We start from the raw sequence: 18,643 nt of genomic DNA, 5'->3' as shown, positions 1-18,643 counted from the left end.
CATCAACTTCCAGTTTCATTCTTCAATTCAGTTATCCGTCTCCTCAGTCTTCTCTCCTTCCCGCTATGCACAAACACCTAATATAGTGATCCTTATTGCGGAAATGATCGGTATAACATTATTTACAACGAAATGTAATGTACATTATGACGTACCGTAGTAGATACGTGACAACAAACACGTACAGGTTTATTGCGGTTTATTATTCAATTATAAAGGGAGGTCAATCATATCATCATGCTGGTGAAGATTGCGTCAGCGGAACTACAAAGTCAGCTGTGCTGTTGTAAACAAGCAACTTTTTCAGACGTAAACATAACCCAGGAGTTGCTATACAAATCTCGCCCGGTCAACAAAAGCATTCAGTCTGCCATATCGTGCTATAAACGGTTAAAAACGTTTTGAATATTCATTTTGTCATTGTGAATCATATGACAAGCCAATGCATATTTTCTCAGCTAAATGGGTTTGGTTTAAACAGGTTCCGGTTGGTCTGAATTTATAATAAGAACACAAGTGTTAAGCATAAGTGGACTGGATAAGATGTGGATTTTTGGATATGGTTCCCTAATCTGGAAGGTGGATTTCCCGTACATCCGGACGGTGGTCGGTCACATTAAGGGGTTTCAACGGAGGTTTTGGCAAGGAAGTACTGACCATAGAGGGGTTCCAGGAAAGGTATTGCATTATGAGATGTCAAATCTCATATAACAAGATTTTCAGTATTTTTAGACCAGAGGACATATAAGTTTAGTTATGTGCAAAACATTAAAAACCTGAAATAATTTGTGCACAAAGCAGAGTATATGTTGTATTAGTTATATAGTGTAATCGTTTTTATGCTCTAGTTGTTATCAGTTTTATGCTCTAGTTGCTATAGATTTGTAATTTTTGCAGTTTTCGGTTGTATGTAGAATTATTTTATTTATGGTTGAAATGCTCACGTGATTTTTGGTGACTGAACTTGAGAGTCATTTGCTTTTAGACAGCTTGTAAGATAGACAGTGTAAGCACCTATGTTTAGTCTCAAATTTTTTTATTTGTATTTATTTAATGTAAATTTATAGGCTAAGTATCAGATTATGAGAATAATTGTGTACAAAAGGTCATGTGTATGCTCTGATTGATGCAGTGTTTAGCTGAATGCTGTTCATGAATACCAAATTAGCATTCCCTAACTACACAAATAATAAAGCAAATAATAAAAGTACAAACAGTAATAAATTGTGCTTTCCTACAAATCCATGCATTATGTTGTAACCCAAACTGATTCCAGTACCAGAAAAGAATAGTTTTCATCTTAAATACACATGCATGAACTTACTAAGCATGTTATAGTCAGAATAATATGTTTGTAGAACAATAATCCCAACTCTTTTGGGTCCGACTTCAATCCCAAAATTGCAGTCATTGGGTCAAGTCACAGAAGGTAATAACTGCCTTAGGGTCAGTTGTCAGTTGGATATCTTGTCATGTCCAGTAAGTATGTACTTGCATGATAATCTTGATAATTTCCCAGTTTTGATTCATTAACTCAGTGATAGACCTTAATGTCAGTGTCAGTTACATGTATGAATCTGTTTTCAAATGGTGTTGGGGAAAATAGTTTCAAAATTCAATTTTTTTTCCTCATTTCTGTATGTAAAAATTTGGCTGCTCATACATTATTAACTAACCAAAGAGTGTTTAGTTGTTCAGGCTAGTTGGAATTGTCATCCCATGACATCAAAATTATATCACTGTGACCTACTTTTCTTTTGATGGAGACCAAATTGGACATAATTCTGAAGTATTTATGAAATTTTTATTGTTTTGCAGCCAGGAAGAGTTGTGACACTAGTACCTGCTACACCAGAGGTGAGTGTTTGTGTGTGGAATTACATTAAAGGTCATTTTGATTAATCAGCTTTATTTCTGTGTTGTCTGTCTTTTTTCAGTACTCATCAATACAAAAAATAAAAATCATAGTTATTTGTTCCAACTTTGGCAATCTCTTTTTACGATTAAGCAAAAAATAATCAAATAAACAGAATTTAAAAAAAATAAAATTGACGATAGTTTTTTGTAAATACTAAAAAGAATAAGATTGGTCTTTCTTGTAAGAATAAATTCTCATAAATTTGGTATGACCAAGGCAACAATCTCACACAGCATTCGCAGTTTGTGTGACAATGCCTACACTAACATAAGGTTGTTGCTGTTGGTACAACCATGGCAACATTCATGCAAGGCCATTAATTGTTGGAACGACCTTGGCCATACAAAAATTTGTACCATAAGTGAATACTGTCAAATCTGTAGAAAATTATACAGCTTTAAATTTGAGAACCTTGAGATAACCTGCATACAAAAAACATGCAGTTTTGCACAGAACTCAAATTAGCTGGTTCTCTATTGTTTAGTGCATAAAAGATGTCCTCTCTTAACATTGTTAATGGTGAATGGCCATACCAAAGGATATTTAGTTACAACAGCCCAGTGTCAGCATATATTCATTTTAGATGAAGCTTTCATTTTAATGGTATAACACTAAAGCATCCATTTCATGGTACAACACCAAAGCGTCCATTTCATGGTATAACACCAAGGCATTAATTTCATGGTATAACACCAAGGCATTAATTTCATGGTATAAAACTAAATCATCCATTTCTAGGAATAGCACTAAATTTCATGGTATAACACTAAAGCATCCATTTCATGGTATAATACTAAAGCATCCATTTCATGGTATAACACCAAAGCATCCATTTCATGGTATAACACCAAGGTAAATGTGTTTGTGTTTGTATTTTTGCTTCTATTTTCTTTCTTTCCTGATATTCCTGGCACCCACACAGTTACAATGCCTGTTGTACTTGCATGTAAAACACTTATTTAAAAAACCCAGTATATATTGAAAAGGGTTTGATTTTATTTCAGGACCAAGTTTCAGGAGTTGCATTTGAGATAGCACCAGAAGATGAGGAAAATGTTAGGCTCCATCTGGACCACAGAGAAAAGGGAGGCTACAGCAAAGTACCTGTAACCTTTTATCCAAAAACTCCTAGCATCATTCCATTCAACCTGGAACTCTACATTGGGACAGAGGACAATCCAAACTATCTCGGACCTGCACCTCTGGATGAAATAGCTTTACAGATTTACAACTCTGTCGGACCAAGTGGCAAAAATATCGACTATTTACTGAACTTAGCAGAGGCTTTGAGAACTATTGTCCCAGATGAGGAGGACGGCCATATAACTGAGCTGGAAGCAAGAGTCAAAAGACTAATAAACTGTAATGGTTCTTATTTACAAAATTCTATTCAGACTTTAGAAACTAGTATGAATATTCAGAACACTGAAGTAGCTCCAGAGTCCATGAAAATATCTGATACAAATACTGTTGATGAACAAAGATGTTACTTAGCATGGACTAATTGCTAGTCAGTAATATTAAATAAGATTTAATTGAGCAAATACAAAATGGATGGTTGTATGAAGCTTTTTTGAAAACATTAGGATAAAGATGAGACTTCTTTGGGTCTTTTTCTATCAACATCTTTATATTTTCATTAACATGTGATTCAAAATATCGGTTTTAGCCATCGTCAGAATGGTATGAACAATTAATGCCTGACTCAGATTATCAGGCAATTTACATTCACTCGCTTAGGTGTTAAGATGGTAGATTTCAAAGCAATGTATTGAAAATACTGGTGACTTTTCTGCTTAAAGTGATGCTAAGCTACGTAAGATGGGATGGAAAGGAATAACTCTCGATAAACTTCTGTTATTATGTCCATAAGCACATGTATTGGCATCAGTGGATCAATATACAAGGGAGATAATTACTATCGTGCTATGCCATTTACATAAATTTGAGTTGCCTCCCTTGACAGATCTGTGAAACTATTGGAACATATTTTGGTACTATTATTTAGTTGCTATTTTTTTTAGTAAGTTCATAACATGTATTTGGTAACACAGTACAGATATTATGCTATAAGCATGGACGGACTGAAATCACTCGAAGCCAAAAATGTAACATCCATAACACTATAAATCGGGCATGTGCAACGTTCAGCCCACAAACTGCTTTTATCCATTTATTTACATCATAGGGAGTGACTTTAAAAATCACTTATCTGTCCTATGCCTTGTATAAACCATGGGAACAGTTGTCTTTCTCCCGACAGTTGTCATATTATGGATGCAGCATGCATTGTTTGTTCAGTGTAAATCATCTCTACTATACTGATGTGGTCAGTACACATTCCATGAACATTCAGTAGCAGAGCCAGATATAGTTCAGTCAGAATACCCCCAACCCTCATCTCATACCACTTGAGATATACTTTTCAAACAAAATACCCCTACCCCCCCCAACTCATGCCACTTAAGATATATTTTTCAGCAAACATTGGATAAAGTTGATCATTTTAAGTGAGAAAAAATACACCTTATCAAATTTGAACCCTCATTTATTTATTTTTATGTGCATTTACACCAAATGTTGTATTTAGTACCAGAGATAAATGTATTTACTCATGTATGCCAAAGTCAACATCAAGCAGAATGCCTAGGAACGATGTCACCATTGACAATTTGTGACCTGCAGTGAATGCATGATACAAATTACAAGAAATGGAACAATCCTGGCAAGTACATTTGACGGATCAGGGCCACCACAGACAAGCTGAGAATTATGCTTACAATTTCATACATGTGATGAAGGAAAATTATTGATTTTTCTGCATAAACAGCTTAATTTTCAGGAAACTGATTTTGTTTAATCACTCTGGATATAATGTGGTGCAAGTTTGATTTTGTCATAAAAAGATATCTTATTTTGGTATTAAGGGCATGTTATCTGGGCATCATGTTTGATTTTGGTATGAAAAGATCTTTTATTTTTACATTAAGTTTGACTTTGGTATGAAAAGATCTCTTATTTTTACATTAAGTTTGATTTTGGTATGAAAAGATCTCTTATTTTTACTTTAAGTTTGATTTTGGCATAAAAAGAGAGATTATTTGGGCATTAAACATGAAAACGACATTTGCAGTATCTACCTCTCCCTCATTATAACACTTTTTTACAATGTGATTGCTGATGTAATGCAGTGTCAAAATGGATCCCAGGATTAAAATGAAACCATTGTACTTGAATTGGTTTGTAAATGGAAATAAAATGTTTAGTATTACATCTTTATCTTCTTCATAAAACAATTTATGTGACAAAATTGAATCCACAAATATCATGAAGTGGAAAAAGATATTTTGTTTAAATAAGCTAAAATTATTACAACCCATTTGACTGGCATTTTGCTTTTCTTCACAGACATACAATCATTGAGTGTCCAATTTACAGCAATCAGTGGTTATGAACCCCTGTTACTGCAATATAAAAACAAAAAGATATATATATTTTCTCATGTATGTAATCTGAGCTTATACTGTACAGTTATATATGACCGCTCCGGTGGCCTAGTGGTTAGAGGGTCTGCCTCAGATGCGGGAGGTTGTGGGTTTGATCCCCGGTCAAGTCATACCAAAGACTTACAAAATGGTACAAACAGCTGCCTCGCTTGGCACTCAGCGTTAAGAGGTGTTAGGACTGGTCAGCCTGGTGTCAGGATAATGTGACTGGGTGGGACATCATGCTACATGCCTGCGGCATGTTGCCCCAGTGCTAGATATCACTATAAACTGTCACACTGCAGACATTGTAGCAATATGACTGAAAAATTGTTAAAGCTACGTTACAAATCCAAATCACACACATACACAGAGTTTTATATTGGTTCCTTGGCACTAGATAAATCTAAGATGATTATCAGTGACTTCATGTAATACCAAATAATTTTCACAAAAATGTGACAAAGTTTACACTCTACATTACTCACTTAGTTCAAAATGCCATTATAATTAAACTCTTCCATACTTAATGTATATAATTTTTTTAGTATCTGGTTTGCCTTTGTATTTCAGTTTATTATGCTGACATTCCATTTTACATACTTTTTATTAGTTGTTTTGCCAGCTGTGTTGCATTTAATGAATAAAAAGGAACAGAATTCACAAATTAAAGACTAAAGTTACAATAAGTTGGTGTGTATGCAAATTCACTTTGAACTAAAGATAAATTTTTAATATCTTCACTCCAACCATGTTTAACAGTGGATAATATAACCTCAGCTGCCTTGCCCTGGTTCTCTAACTCTGTCAACATTGGCTTTCCATTTCTGCTAACACGGTGTTGAACTAAGCCATGCTAATAACTTTATTAGCCATCAAGTACAGCTTGTTAACTATATTGAGACTGCTTTAACTTGCCACAAGTAGCTTTGAATAGACATATATTTATGAATGCAGCCTTGACAAAATTATTTTCCTGACACTACCTGTCATACTTGGAATGATTGATATGGCACCAACAACAGTTCCAACTGTTGTACCTAATTCCACTACACCCAGACCAACAGTGGATGCCTCTGCAATTTCATAAATAGCATCTACAGCCACACACTGACATTTGTATTTTATGAGTAACCTGGTTCTCTTGGCAATTTCATCTCACTGCTGTTGTTCCACTTGGATTATTTTATTGTGCTGGTAACTTTGAGGATCATTTATAGTTCTATTAATAATGCAGCCAGAAAGTACAAATGCTCAGTGATCTTGCCATCTCCTGGTGCAACATGCACGTTAATGTCTCATCAGTCTATTTTTCTTATATTATTACACAATACATTTATAGAAAATCTCTCTATGAGGATTATTTATGTCTCTGGTGATTTTGTGTTCTAAGGGCCTGGCACCATGTTTATATAGAAACACGCTGATTACACCATTGAATAGTTTCTAAAATTGTTCTCATCTTCACCAACAAAACTTTTACACAAAAAAATGCATCCTTCTTAAATAACAGTATTTTTCTCGGTTGAGTTGATGTTAGTTCAGCATAATCAATGGGAAACACATCCAGTGTGCATCTGTCAGTGAACTCCACTTCATAATTGTAGAACCAATCCAAGAGTCTTTTCATGTCTGGCTGCACGTTTGTGACCAAATGTTTTCTTGTGTTATTACTATAACATCAAGCTGGCCTCAAGTTGATACATTAGGGTGGTTCCTATTGTCTATTTCTATTTGGCTTTTAACAAGATTATATTTCATTGTATACAAGGGATTGTTAACACCATGCTGACACAGACAGTCATAGACAAGTGGAACATATTCACCATCAATGTTAGCATCTGCTGTCAACTGATAAACACCCTGTTGGCAAATTCTGCAACCTCATCACCATGGTCAGAATCCTACACTTATGTAATTATAAATTTAATCTTAAACACAAACACTAAAGATGACTAAGTACCTGTATGGATAGATGTGGATTGTTAAATAGAATATTTTCCAAAATTGCATCAACCCAGATATGCTCAAATGACCTTTCATTGAGTATTGCATCACCTCTTGAGCCTCTTTTACAAATTTGCATGACACATTTCAGCAAAATAGTAATTTAAAATTGTAAAGTTAGAAACACTCCATTGTTTGAGATCCATTATATCTGCATTCTATACCCTCATAAAATACTATACACTTCAATTTGTGAACTTTCTTATATATATATATATATATATATATATATATATATATATATATATATATATATATATATATATATATACATATACAGTATATATATATAATTGGCAATTTTTCATATAAAGGGAAACAGTCTGACTGACTCTTGTATAAAGACAAAAATAATAGACAATCCAGAAAGTCACTATTTCGTCTTTAAGAAATTGAATGGCATGTAGAAATGAGCTATTTTCTTGATTTAACACATCTTTATACAAGAGTCAGCACCGCTTTGCTGACACAAATCAATATCGATTGGTCAGGCAGCAGATTGCCGATAGTGTCTAGCAATGACTGTAACTGAGGGCTACAGTCATGCATCGGATGTGTGTAATATAATTCCAAAAATAGTGGTTGGTTTGTTTATTATGTGATTATTGATGCAAATCATGATTGTGTATGTGAACATAGATGTAAACGTGTGTACTTAAGTAGTACTCTCACTATACCCCTGTCGTATCTGCATTGCACCCCAACCTGTATTTGTTACATCAATGGATGATTACAGAAACATATAAGTAGTATGATATTAGCGGTTTTGTTTGGCTACTGATCCATATTGAAGTCTTCTACCCAACATGACTTTTCTCTGGCATGGGCACCTGTCGGTAACTGCTTGGTGGTTATGAATGTGTGCGTGAGATGTGAGGACAAAGTCATGGGATTAGAAGGCTTTCACGTAGATCAGTAACAAAAATACCAAACTGCTATGCTACTTGATTTAAGCAATTTCTCAAAATTTGACCTGATGCTATAAAAAATGTGTGCAATATTTAGTTAGATGTACACTTCATGAATACTCTCCTTGCCATCATGTTTTTCAAATAACTATACCATGCCATATATTGGATGATGAAGTTTCATATGCATCTGCTATTTTTTGTTAAAAATACTCGATTCTCTTGGTAAAACATAAGCATGTCTTGGTAAAACATGGTTTTCTTCACAAGCATGTCTGTCTGAAGCAGATACATCAATATTGTCAGTGTTGGCTAGGATATTCTTAGCTAAACAATAACATATTTACACTGGTATTTTAAAAAAAACAAAAACCACATTCAGGTTGCAACATAGAACAAAAGATATAGTACGTTGTGAGTAGTAAAACCACTACCCCCAAAAAAAGAAAATGTACTGCAGGATACCAAGTCAAAGCTAATTGTGAGTTTCATTATATTACACTGACAATGATTAGGAAAAGATGTAAAACTAAACAGTGACAATAACATAGAGAAGAAAGGAACAAATGATGAAAGAGAAGGAATCAAGTAGAGGCCAAAAAGACTGAGTGCAATTTCAACATCATGTGAATTGATATAAAATGCACAGTTTTATTATCAACTAAAAGTCAACTAAAAATACAATTTACAGATCATCAAATTGCTGTGAGAGAGAGTACACCCCACCTCACCCTAATATTGCTGACAATTTCAGGTCTTGGATGCCTCAAAGACCCTGTAGAGAGAGAGAAACAGAGATTAGTCTTCAAGTAAAGAAATGTTTTCCACTTTCTTTTCAAGCTGAATTCAATTTTTATGGAAAATTATCAATCAGTTATCAAACTTTAGCTGTAAATTGACCTGCCACCTTGAGCGGAATGAAATTCAAGATGCCAGAGGAAAACGAAAACAGGAAAAAGCAAGATCAGTGTTTGTGACCTTATAGAAAAACTTTACTAAGGAACTGACATACCCACTCTCTTATGCTACTTACTTAACATGATGTGTGGCACATAATAAACATACATTAGTGAAACTTAAATGGTGTCTTCCATCATATCTGCAGTAGTGAAAACCTAATGTGAAATTCTGAACCTCCATCTACATCCACCAACACTGATAATTTTGTGATCATAACATCATGTGCTTTATCTAGTTGAGCTACCCTATACTGGTACATGTATTTTATCCAGTTGAGCTACCCTGTATTGGTACATGTATTTTATAAATGTGAACTACGGTACACTGTACTGGTAAATGTACTTCATACAAGTGAGCTACCCTGTAATGGTACATGTACTTTATAAATGTTAGCTACCCAATATTGGTACATGTACTTTATATAAGTGAGCTACACTGTACTGGTACATGTACTTTATCCAGTTGAGCTACCCCGTCCTGGTGCATGTACTTTATACAAGTGAACTACCCTGTAATGGTACATGTACTTTATATAAGTGAGCTACCCTGTATTGGTACATGTACTTTATGAAAGTGAGCTATCCTGTACTGGTACATGTACTTTATGAAAGTGACCTACCCTGTATTGGTACATGTACTTTATGAAAGTGAGCTATCCTGTACTGGTACATGTACTTTATACAAGTGAGCTACCCTGTAATGGTACATATACTTTATCCATTTGAATTACCCTGGATAAGGTACACGTACCAGTAAAGGGTAGCTCACTTTTATAAAGTACATGTACCAATACATGGTACTGTATCTATCAATTACCATGAGTACCATCACATAACCTCACCAATCTGAAGCAAGCAGTTGAGTGTAACTGTACCTTTAATAAACTTGTTCACTCAGTAAACCAGAAACATGATAACCAATAAAGTGCCTTAATAATTATGCTTCAATAATCTTGTCCATACATGTGAACCTCCTGCACTGAAGAGTTTTTCTCCCAAGTTTTCAGTATCTCCCATTCCTCACTGCAATATCATGCATTCATAATACTAGTATTGAAAACATTTTTCCATTTTGGTTCCAGTGTAGTATCTTTATGGTAACACTGCCTGTGATCATGTGACTGAATTAGATCAGGCAGGGCAAGACAATGTAATTAATAATATAAGCATTTGATCCTGTCAGTATTAAAGACCTTAACTGATTATGGTTAGGTTACTAAAGAGCTCAATCTGCATAAAACAGTAAACATCACCTTATTCTCTCCACATGGCACTGTATCTATAAATCAGCATAAAACAGTAAACATCACTTTGATTCTCTCCAAATGGGGACCCCGAGTAGCCGAGTGGTCTAAAGTACTCTCCGTTACGGATCACTGCCATCTCACCTCTGTCTGCGTAGGTTCAAGTCTCGGATTCGGCAATATGGGTATGTGAGAAAGCTTGCCAGTAGCTTCTCGTGGGTCGGTGGTTCTTTCCGGGGTTTTCACGGGTTCTTCCTCCACCATTAATACTGGCTGCCATGTATAGCCTATCATGTGCTGAAAAATGGCGTTAAACCCTACAACAACAACAACATGGTACTGTATATATCAATCAGCATAAAACAATAAACATCACATTGATTCTGTCCACGCGGTACTGTATCTATCAATCAGCATAAAACAGTAAACATCACTTTGATTCTCTGCACATGGTACTGATTCTATCAATCAGCATAAAACAGTAAACATCACATTGATTCTCTCCACGTGGTACTGTATATATCAATCAGCATAAAACAGTAAACATCACTTTGATTCTCTCTACATGGTACTGTATATATCAATCAGCATAAAACAGTAAACATCACTTTGATTCTCTCCATGTGGTACTGTATCTATCAATCAGCATAAAATAGTAAACATCACTTTGATTCTCTCCACGTGGTACTGACTCTATCAATCAGCATAAAACAGTAAACATCACTTTGTTTCTCTCCACATGGTACTGTATCTATAAATCAGCATAAAACAGTAAACATCACTTTGATTCTCTCTACATGGTACTGAATATATCAATCAGCATAAAACAGTAAACATCACTTTGATTCTCTCTACATGGTACTGTATATATCAATCAGCATAAAACAGTAAACATCACTTTGATTCTCTCCACGTGGTACTGTATATATCAATCAGCATAAAACAGTAAACATCACTTTGATTCTCTCTACATGGTACTGTATATATCAATCAGCATAAAACAGTAAACATCACTTTGATTCTCTCTACATGGTACTGTATATATCAATCAGCATAAAACAATAAACATCACTTTGATTCTCTCCATGTGGTACTGTATCTATCAATCAGCATAAAACAGTAAACATCACTTTGATTCTCTCTACATGGTACTGTATATATCAATCAGCATAAAACAGTAAACATCACTTTGATTCTCTCCACGTGGTACTGTATATATCAATCAGCATAAAACAGTAAACATCGCTTTGATTCTCTCTACATGGTACTGTATATATCAATCAGCATAAAACAGTAAACATCACTTTGATTCTCTCTACATGGTACTGTATATATCAATCAGCATAAAACAGTAAACATCACTTTGATTCTCTCCACGTGGTACTGTATATATCAATCAGCATAAAACAGTAAACATCACTTTGATTCTCTCCATGTGGTACTGTATCTATCAATCAGCATAAAACAGTAAACATCACTTTGATTCTCTCCACATGGTACTGTATCTATCAATCAGCATAAAACAGTAAACATCACTTTGATTCTCTCCATGTGGTACTGACTCTATCAATCAGCATAAAACAGTAAACATCACTTTGTTTCTCTCCACATGGTACTGTATCTATAAATCAGCATAAAACAGTAAACATCACTTTGATTCTCTCTACATGGTACTGTATCTATCAATCAGCATAAAATAGTAAACATCACTTTGATTCTCTCCACATGGCACTGTATCTATAAATCGGCATAAAACAGTAAACATCACTTTGATTCTCTCCACATGGTACTGACTCTATCAATCAGCATAAAACAGTAAACATCACTTTGTTTCTCTCCACATGGTACTGTATCTATAAATCAGCATAAAACAGTAAACATCACTTTGATTCTCTCCACGATGTACTGACTCTATCAATCAGCATAAAACAGTAAACATCACTTTGTTTCTCTCCACATGGTACTGTATCTATAAATCAGCATAAAACAGTAAACATCACTTTGATTCTCTCCACGTGGTACTGACTCTATCAATCAGCATAAAACAGTAAACATCACTTTGATTCTCTCCACATGGTACTGATTCTATCAATCAGCATAAAACAGTAAACATCACTTTGATTCTCTCCACATGGTACTGACTCTATCAATCAGCATAAAACATTAAACATCACTTTGATTCTCTCCACATGGTACTGTATCTATAAATCAGCATGAAACAGTAAACATCACTTTGATTCTCTCCACGTGGTACTGACTCTATCAATCAGCATAAAACATTAAACATCACTATGTTTCTCTCCACATGGTACTTTATCTATAAATCGGCATAAAACAGTAAACATCACTTTGATTCTCTCCACGTGGTACTGACTCTATCAATCAGCATAAAACAGTAAACATCACTTTGATTCTCTCCACATGTTACTGATTCTATCAATCAGCATAAAACATTAAACATCACTTTGTTTCTCTCCACATGGTACTGTATATATCAATCAGCATAAAACAGTAAACATCACTTTGATTCTCTCCACATGGTACTGTATATATCAATCAGCATAAAACAGTAAACATCACTTTGATTCTCTCCACGTGGTACTGTATATATCAATCAGCATAAAACAGTAAACATCACTTTGATTCTCTCTACATGGTACTGTATATATCAATCAGCATAAAACAGTAAACATCACTTTGATTCTCTCCACATGTTACTGATTCTATCAATCAGCATAAAACATTAAACATCACTTTGTTTCTCTCCACATGGTACTGTATCTATCAATCAGCATAAAACAGTAAACATCACTTTGATTCTCTGCACATGGTACTGATTCTATCAATCAGCATAAAACAGTAAACATCACTTTGATTCTCTCCACGTGGTACTGACTCTATCAATCAGCATAAAACAGTAAACATCACTTTGATTCTCTCCATGTGGTACTGACTCTATCAATCAGCATAAAAAAGTAAACATCACTTTGATTCTCTCCATGTGGTACTGTATCTATCAATCAGAATAAAAAAGTAAACATCACTTTGATTTTCTCCATGCAGTACTGTATCTATCAATCAGCATAAAACAGTAAACATCACTTTGATTCTCTCCAAGCAGTACTGTATCTATCAATCAGCATAAAACAGTAAGCATCACTTTGATTCTCTCCACGCAGTACTGTATCTATCAATCAGCATAAAACAGTAAACATCACTTTGATTCTCTCCACATGGTACTGTATGTTCTGCCTTGGTGCTTAAAGTTGTTGTGATGAATTAGAGTGGATACCATGCATGATCAAAAGTAATTAGGATTAGGATTAAAACTGTTAACTGATTATGACTGGATTACTTAGGATATTTAGTGGCATCAAACTAAGTCAATCTGACTTTGATATTTAAAGTTGTTGAGATAGCTAATTGTTCCAATGCCAAAACACCATACCTCCAAGTAACAGAAACATATGATATTCATTGATAGTTTGAAGTGGAAATTTCAGTGCTTGCAATCAAGTCAAAAGGGACATGACTGAATATGTATTCTGTTCTTTGTGTAAAGCTGATTTTTAAAGTCTTTTGAGATGGCAAGAATGATCCCATCTCATAAAAGCATATTAACTATGACAATAAATATGCCACCACTGAAATCCAAATAATGTTGACAATGTTACAAATGCCATGACACAGTTTGCCAACTTTATAGCAGAACATAATCTTCTGCTAGCAGATCATTTGTCAGACCAAGTCAAAATAATGTTCTCCGATTCAGAAATCGGACAAACATTATCATGCAAATGGGCAAAAGCAACTTACATAGTAACTATTTTCTTTCCAAGAAATCCTAATCCTAATTGTGTAATAATAATAATACTAATAAAATAATAATATATGAAATATATGAACTCCCTGTTGTGAGCAACCGTCAGCAGAGCAACCAATATTTAAAGCAAAATATGCACTGGACACTACTATAAACTGCAAAAACTGATATCAACACCTCTGACACTGATTTAATCCTTGGTAAAATGAATATAAATCAGACTAAAGTATATATATCACTAATTGCCATTGTAATCCATAATGTCTGGGATGAATGGAGTCTTTGTTTTTGTTTATAATACTAGTAAATGACAATTGTTTTCTGGATAAATTGTCATTATTATAGAGTGGATGATAGTGATGATAATAACAAAAGTGTCTGCAAACTATGCTTAAATTGACAAAGAATCTGATGGTATAATGTATGCATTTGTGGTTCATGTAAAGATTCTTACTGACTCTGGAAAAACATTAGACCCAGACAGTACCAATCTTGAACAGTTCTGGCAGGCAGTGAGCAATATGAATCTACCCACAGGCAGAAAATGATTTAAGCTTCTTGGTGCAGTCAGTCGTGTTGTACTGACTTTGCTACATTCCAATGCAGAAAGTAAAAAAGACGTTTAACTTGCTGAGGAAAGTTCAGGCTGAATCCGCAGGATCAATATGATGAGGACTGCTTCCAAAATATAATACAGCAATGATCTGCTACAAGATGCTAATAATGCATACCAGCGGAGTATGAATGACAACAAGTTAAAGTGAAAGGACCGATTTCATGAGATGATGTGCATATTTTAATATTCAAAAATGTACATTCATTCAATAGTTGTTCTTTTTGTCATTTGCATGCTCTAAGTCAGGTTGATGAAAATCCTACCTCATTTAAAGTCAAAATTCCACACCAAACTGTTTAAATCTCCTGATTCATTCTAACATGACCCATCTTTTCTATCCGTTGTATGTTTATCACATACATTACTAATATTACTGTGAGAAAGTTACAAATCACAGAAATATATCATGAACAGGCAAACAAACCTTGAAAAATGTCTTTAAACTTTTATGCGAATTGTTAATAATTAGGCATTCATGTAACAAAGCACGTGATATACATAAACAAAAAAAAGGTGCTAATAAATGCACTGTAGCAAGATCACGGTTAAATTATAAACAGAACATGACCTATTTCCATCTCAGTATTTTACTTGCCAATTGCCATGCACTTTGCAAACTTGAGCTTGCCTGAGCCAAACTTGAACTTGTCAAGGGCATCGGGTAGGTGATTTTGTCCAAATAACTGTAATATCAATAATTTGATCAAAACAGTGTAGTTTTCAGCTTAATTAAACATACGTCCCATCTTTTAATGTTTATTTATTTTGCTATTATGAGAAACTAAACTTGAAGTTTACTCATTTTAAGACCAAGCTTCAACTATGTTTTCTTTTATTTTTCCATTATTTATTTCTTGCTGGTAGATTCCCCCTCATACAAATATTGAAACTGTCTAGATTTCTATTGGCTTTTGTATTTGTTTGGTGATGTTAAGATTTTTCTTTCCTTGATGAAGAATTTGTTTGACTCACAGCATGGAGAAGCTGTTTTGTATATGTGTGTGTATATATATATATATATATATATATATATATATATATATATATATATATATATATATATATATATGAATTAAAACTTTCAGACCAATTAAGACATTCATGAGTTTCTCTTTATGAAAAGGTGAATAAATGATCCATGTGGTTAAAACATGTGCTTCATTCTTTTATTTAGATACTCACCTCAGTACAAAATACAAAACTATATATCACCAGAAAGAACTCCAAAAAGTTACATCATCTGATGGTTAAATATGTCCCATGTGTGTATGTGAACTTTTAGAATTTTTAAATTTTACACATTTGATTTTAAACAAATCTGCATATTTGATTTCCAAAAATATGAAAATTTACACTATTTTTTCATCAACATTCAATTATAATGACTTTTCACGATTTCAAAACTAGGACATTAAAACATTTTTCTCAGTTATTTGATGACTCTGTTTATACTGACAATATAGTACAAGTTCAAATAATCCCTTACAGTTACCAGCCTGCCTTACAGTCACCAGCCTCCCTTACAATTACCAGCGTGCCTTATGGTTACCTCCCTTACAATTACCAGCCTGCTTTACAGTTACCTCCCTTACAGTTTCCAGCCTGCCTTACAGTTACCAGCATTCCTTAGTTACCAGCCTGCCTTACAATTACCAGCAATCCTTATGGTTACCTACTTTATAATTACCAGCCTGCCTTACAGTTACCAACCTGCCTTACAGTTACCAGCCTTGACCTTTGACAACTATAAAATAAAATTATGATTAGTCTTTAACTGCAGACATGTGCTCAGGTGTAAGAGTTGGAAATGCAAATTTGTTGCAGTTATCCAAATAATAAACTTGTTGGCATAAATTTGTTGCATTGTTCTTAAAAAAAGAACTTGTTCGCATAAATTAAATGTGATTTATTTACCAAGTTCAAAATATGGGACTTGTTGCATCAATTAAATGTGAATTATTTACAGTATTCAAAATAAGGGACTAGTCATAAATTAAATGTAAATTATTTACAGTGTTCAAATTAATGGACATGTGGGCACAAATTAAATGTGAATTATTTTCAGTATTCCAAATAAGGGACTAGTTCACATAAATTTGTTGCAGTGTTCTTAATAAAGGACTTGTTGGCATAAATTAAATGCGAATTAGTAAGTGTTCAAAATAAGGGGTGTGTGATTTAGATTCTTAATGTAGCTTTAACAATTTTTCAGTCATATTGCTACGATGTCTGCAGTGTGACAGTTTATAGTGATGTCGAGCACTGGGGCATCATGCAGCAGACATGTAGTATGATGTCCCACCCAGTCACATTTTCCCCGACACCAGGCCGACCAGTCATAACACTAACCTCTTAATGCTGAGTGCCAAGTGAGGCAGCTGTTATTACCATTTTTGTAAGTCCTTGGTATGACTCGGCCAGGGTTTGAACCCATGACCTCCCAAAATAAGGGACTTTTTGATATGAATTAAATGTGAATTAGTTACAGTGTTCAAAATATGGGACTAACTGACAAAAATTTTTTGCAGTGCTCCAAATAAGGGACTTGCTGGCATAAATTAGATGTGAATTATTTAGTGTTCAAAATAAGGGGCTAGCCAACATGAATTAAATGTGAATTAGCTATAGTGTTCAAAATAACAGACTAGCTGACATAAAAAAATTTAAAGATAAGGGTCTTACTGGCATAAATAAGATGTGAAAATATATAACTGTTTAAATGAAAAATGTTTTAAATATGTCTCTGGAAAGCATATTTTCATTCTGTCCTGACTTAGTTGAGAAACAGTTTCCTCCTTGTGTCTGAAATGTTTATGTATCTTGACACAATGGTCAATGCAATCCAAGATTACTTTAGCTATTGGATGTACCAATTCACAGTCCACACAGGTCATGTTCTTTCAGATTATATTGCTGCTATAATGATGGTCTGACCCTCATTTTGTCTAAGTCTTGGTCCATGATGGTCTGACCATTAGATCATCTCAGTCCATGATGGTCTGACCATTCGATCATTGAAGTCTTAGTCTATGATGGCCTGACCTTTCAATCATCTAAGTCTTAGTCCATGATGGTCTGACCATTAGGTCATCTCAGTCCATGATGGTCTGACCATTCAATCATTGAAGTCTTAGTCCACGATGGTCTGACCATTAGATCATCTAAGTCCATGATGGTCTGACCATTAGATCATCTTAGTTCATGATGGTCTGACCCTTTGATCATCTAAGTCTTAGTCCATGATGGTCTGACTTTTCGATCATCTCAGGCTTAGTACATGATGGTCTGGTCCTTAGACTGTCTAAGTCTTAGTCCATGATGTTCTGACCTTTTGAACATCTTAAGTTTTAGTCCATGATGGTTTGGTCCTTAGATTGTCTTAGTCCATGATGTTCTGACCTTCTGATCATTTAAGTCATAGTCCATGATGGTCTGACCCTTTGATCATCTTAGTCTTAGTCCATGATGGTCTGACCATTAGATCATCAAAGTCTTAGTCCATTATGGTCTGACCCTTATTTCATCTACATCTTAGTCCATGATGGTCTGACCATTAGATCATCTTAGTCCATGATGGTCTGACCATTAAATCATCTCAGTTCATGATGGTCTGACCATTAGATCATCAAAGTCTTAGTCCATGATTGTCTGACCGTTAGATCATCTAAGTCCATGATGGTCTG

General features: G+C 34.4%; 1 protein-coding gene across 1 annotated transcript; it reads left to right on the top strand.

Annotated features, from left to right (window-relative positions):
* The first annotated feature begins 343 nt into the window (after window positions 1-343).
* LOC149804507 (putative glutathione-specific gamma-glutamylcyclotransferase 2) lies at window positions 344-5,189 on the top strand. Its single transcript, XM_089940825.1, has 3 exons — window positions 344-678; window positions 1,819-1,857; window positions 2,923-5,189. The coding sequence occupies exons 1-3, from the start codon at window positions 544-546 to the stop codon at window positions 3,427-3,429; spliced, it is 681 nt and encodes a 226-aa protein (XP_089796951.1). The 5' UTR covers window positions 344-543; the 3' UTR covers window positions 3,430-5,189.
* The last annotated feature ends 13,454 nt before the right edge of the window (window positions 5,190-18,643 follow it).

This window comes from Sinohyriopsis cumingii, chromosome 2 (assembly GCF_028554795.1).
Source record: "Sinohyriopsis cumingii isolate HCF-2022 chromosome 2, ASM2855479v2, whole genome shotgun sequence".
NCBI lineage: Eukaryota > Metazoa > Mollusca > Bivalvia > Unionida > Unionidae > Sinohyriopsis > Sinohyriopsis cumingii.
This window is presented reverse-complemented; position numbering and strand designations above follow the sequence as displayed.

Bases quoted from the DNA above. Each gene is read 5' to 3' on its own strand.
- LOC149804507 (XM_089940825.1), top strand. From the start codon at position 544: ATGTGGATTTTTGGATATGGTTCCCTAATCTGGAAGGTGGATTTCCCG. The intron at 679-1,818 runs GTATTGCATTAT...ATTGTTTTGCAG, and splicing joins ATAGAGGGGTTCCAGGAAAG to CCAGGAAGAGTTGTGACACT. The intron at 1,858-2,922 runs GTGAGTGTTTGT...ATTTTATTTCAG, and splicing joins TAGTACCTGCTACACCAGAG to GACCAAGTTTCAGGAGTTGC.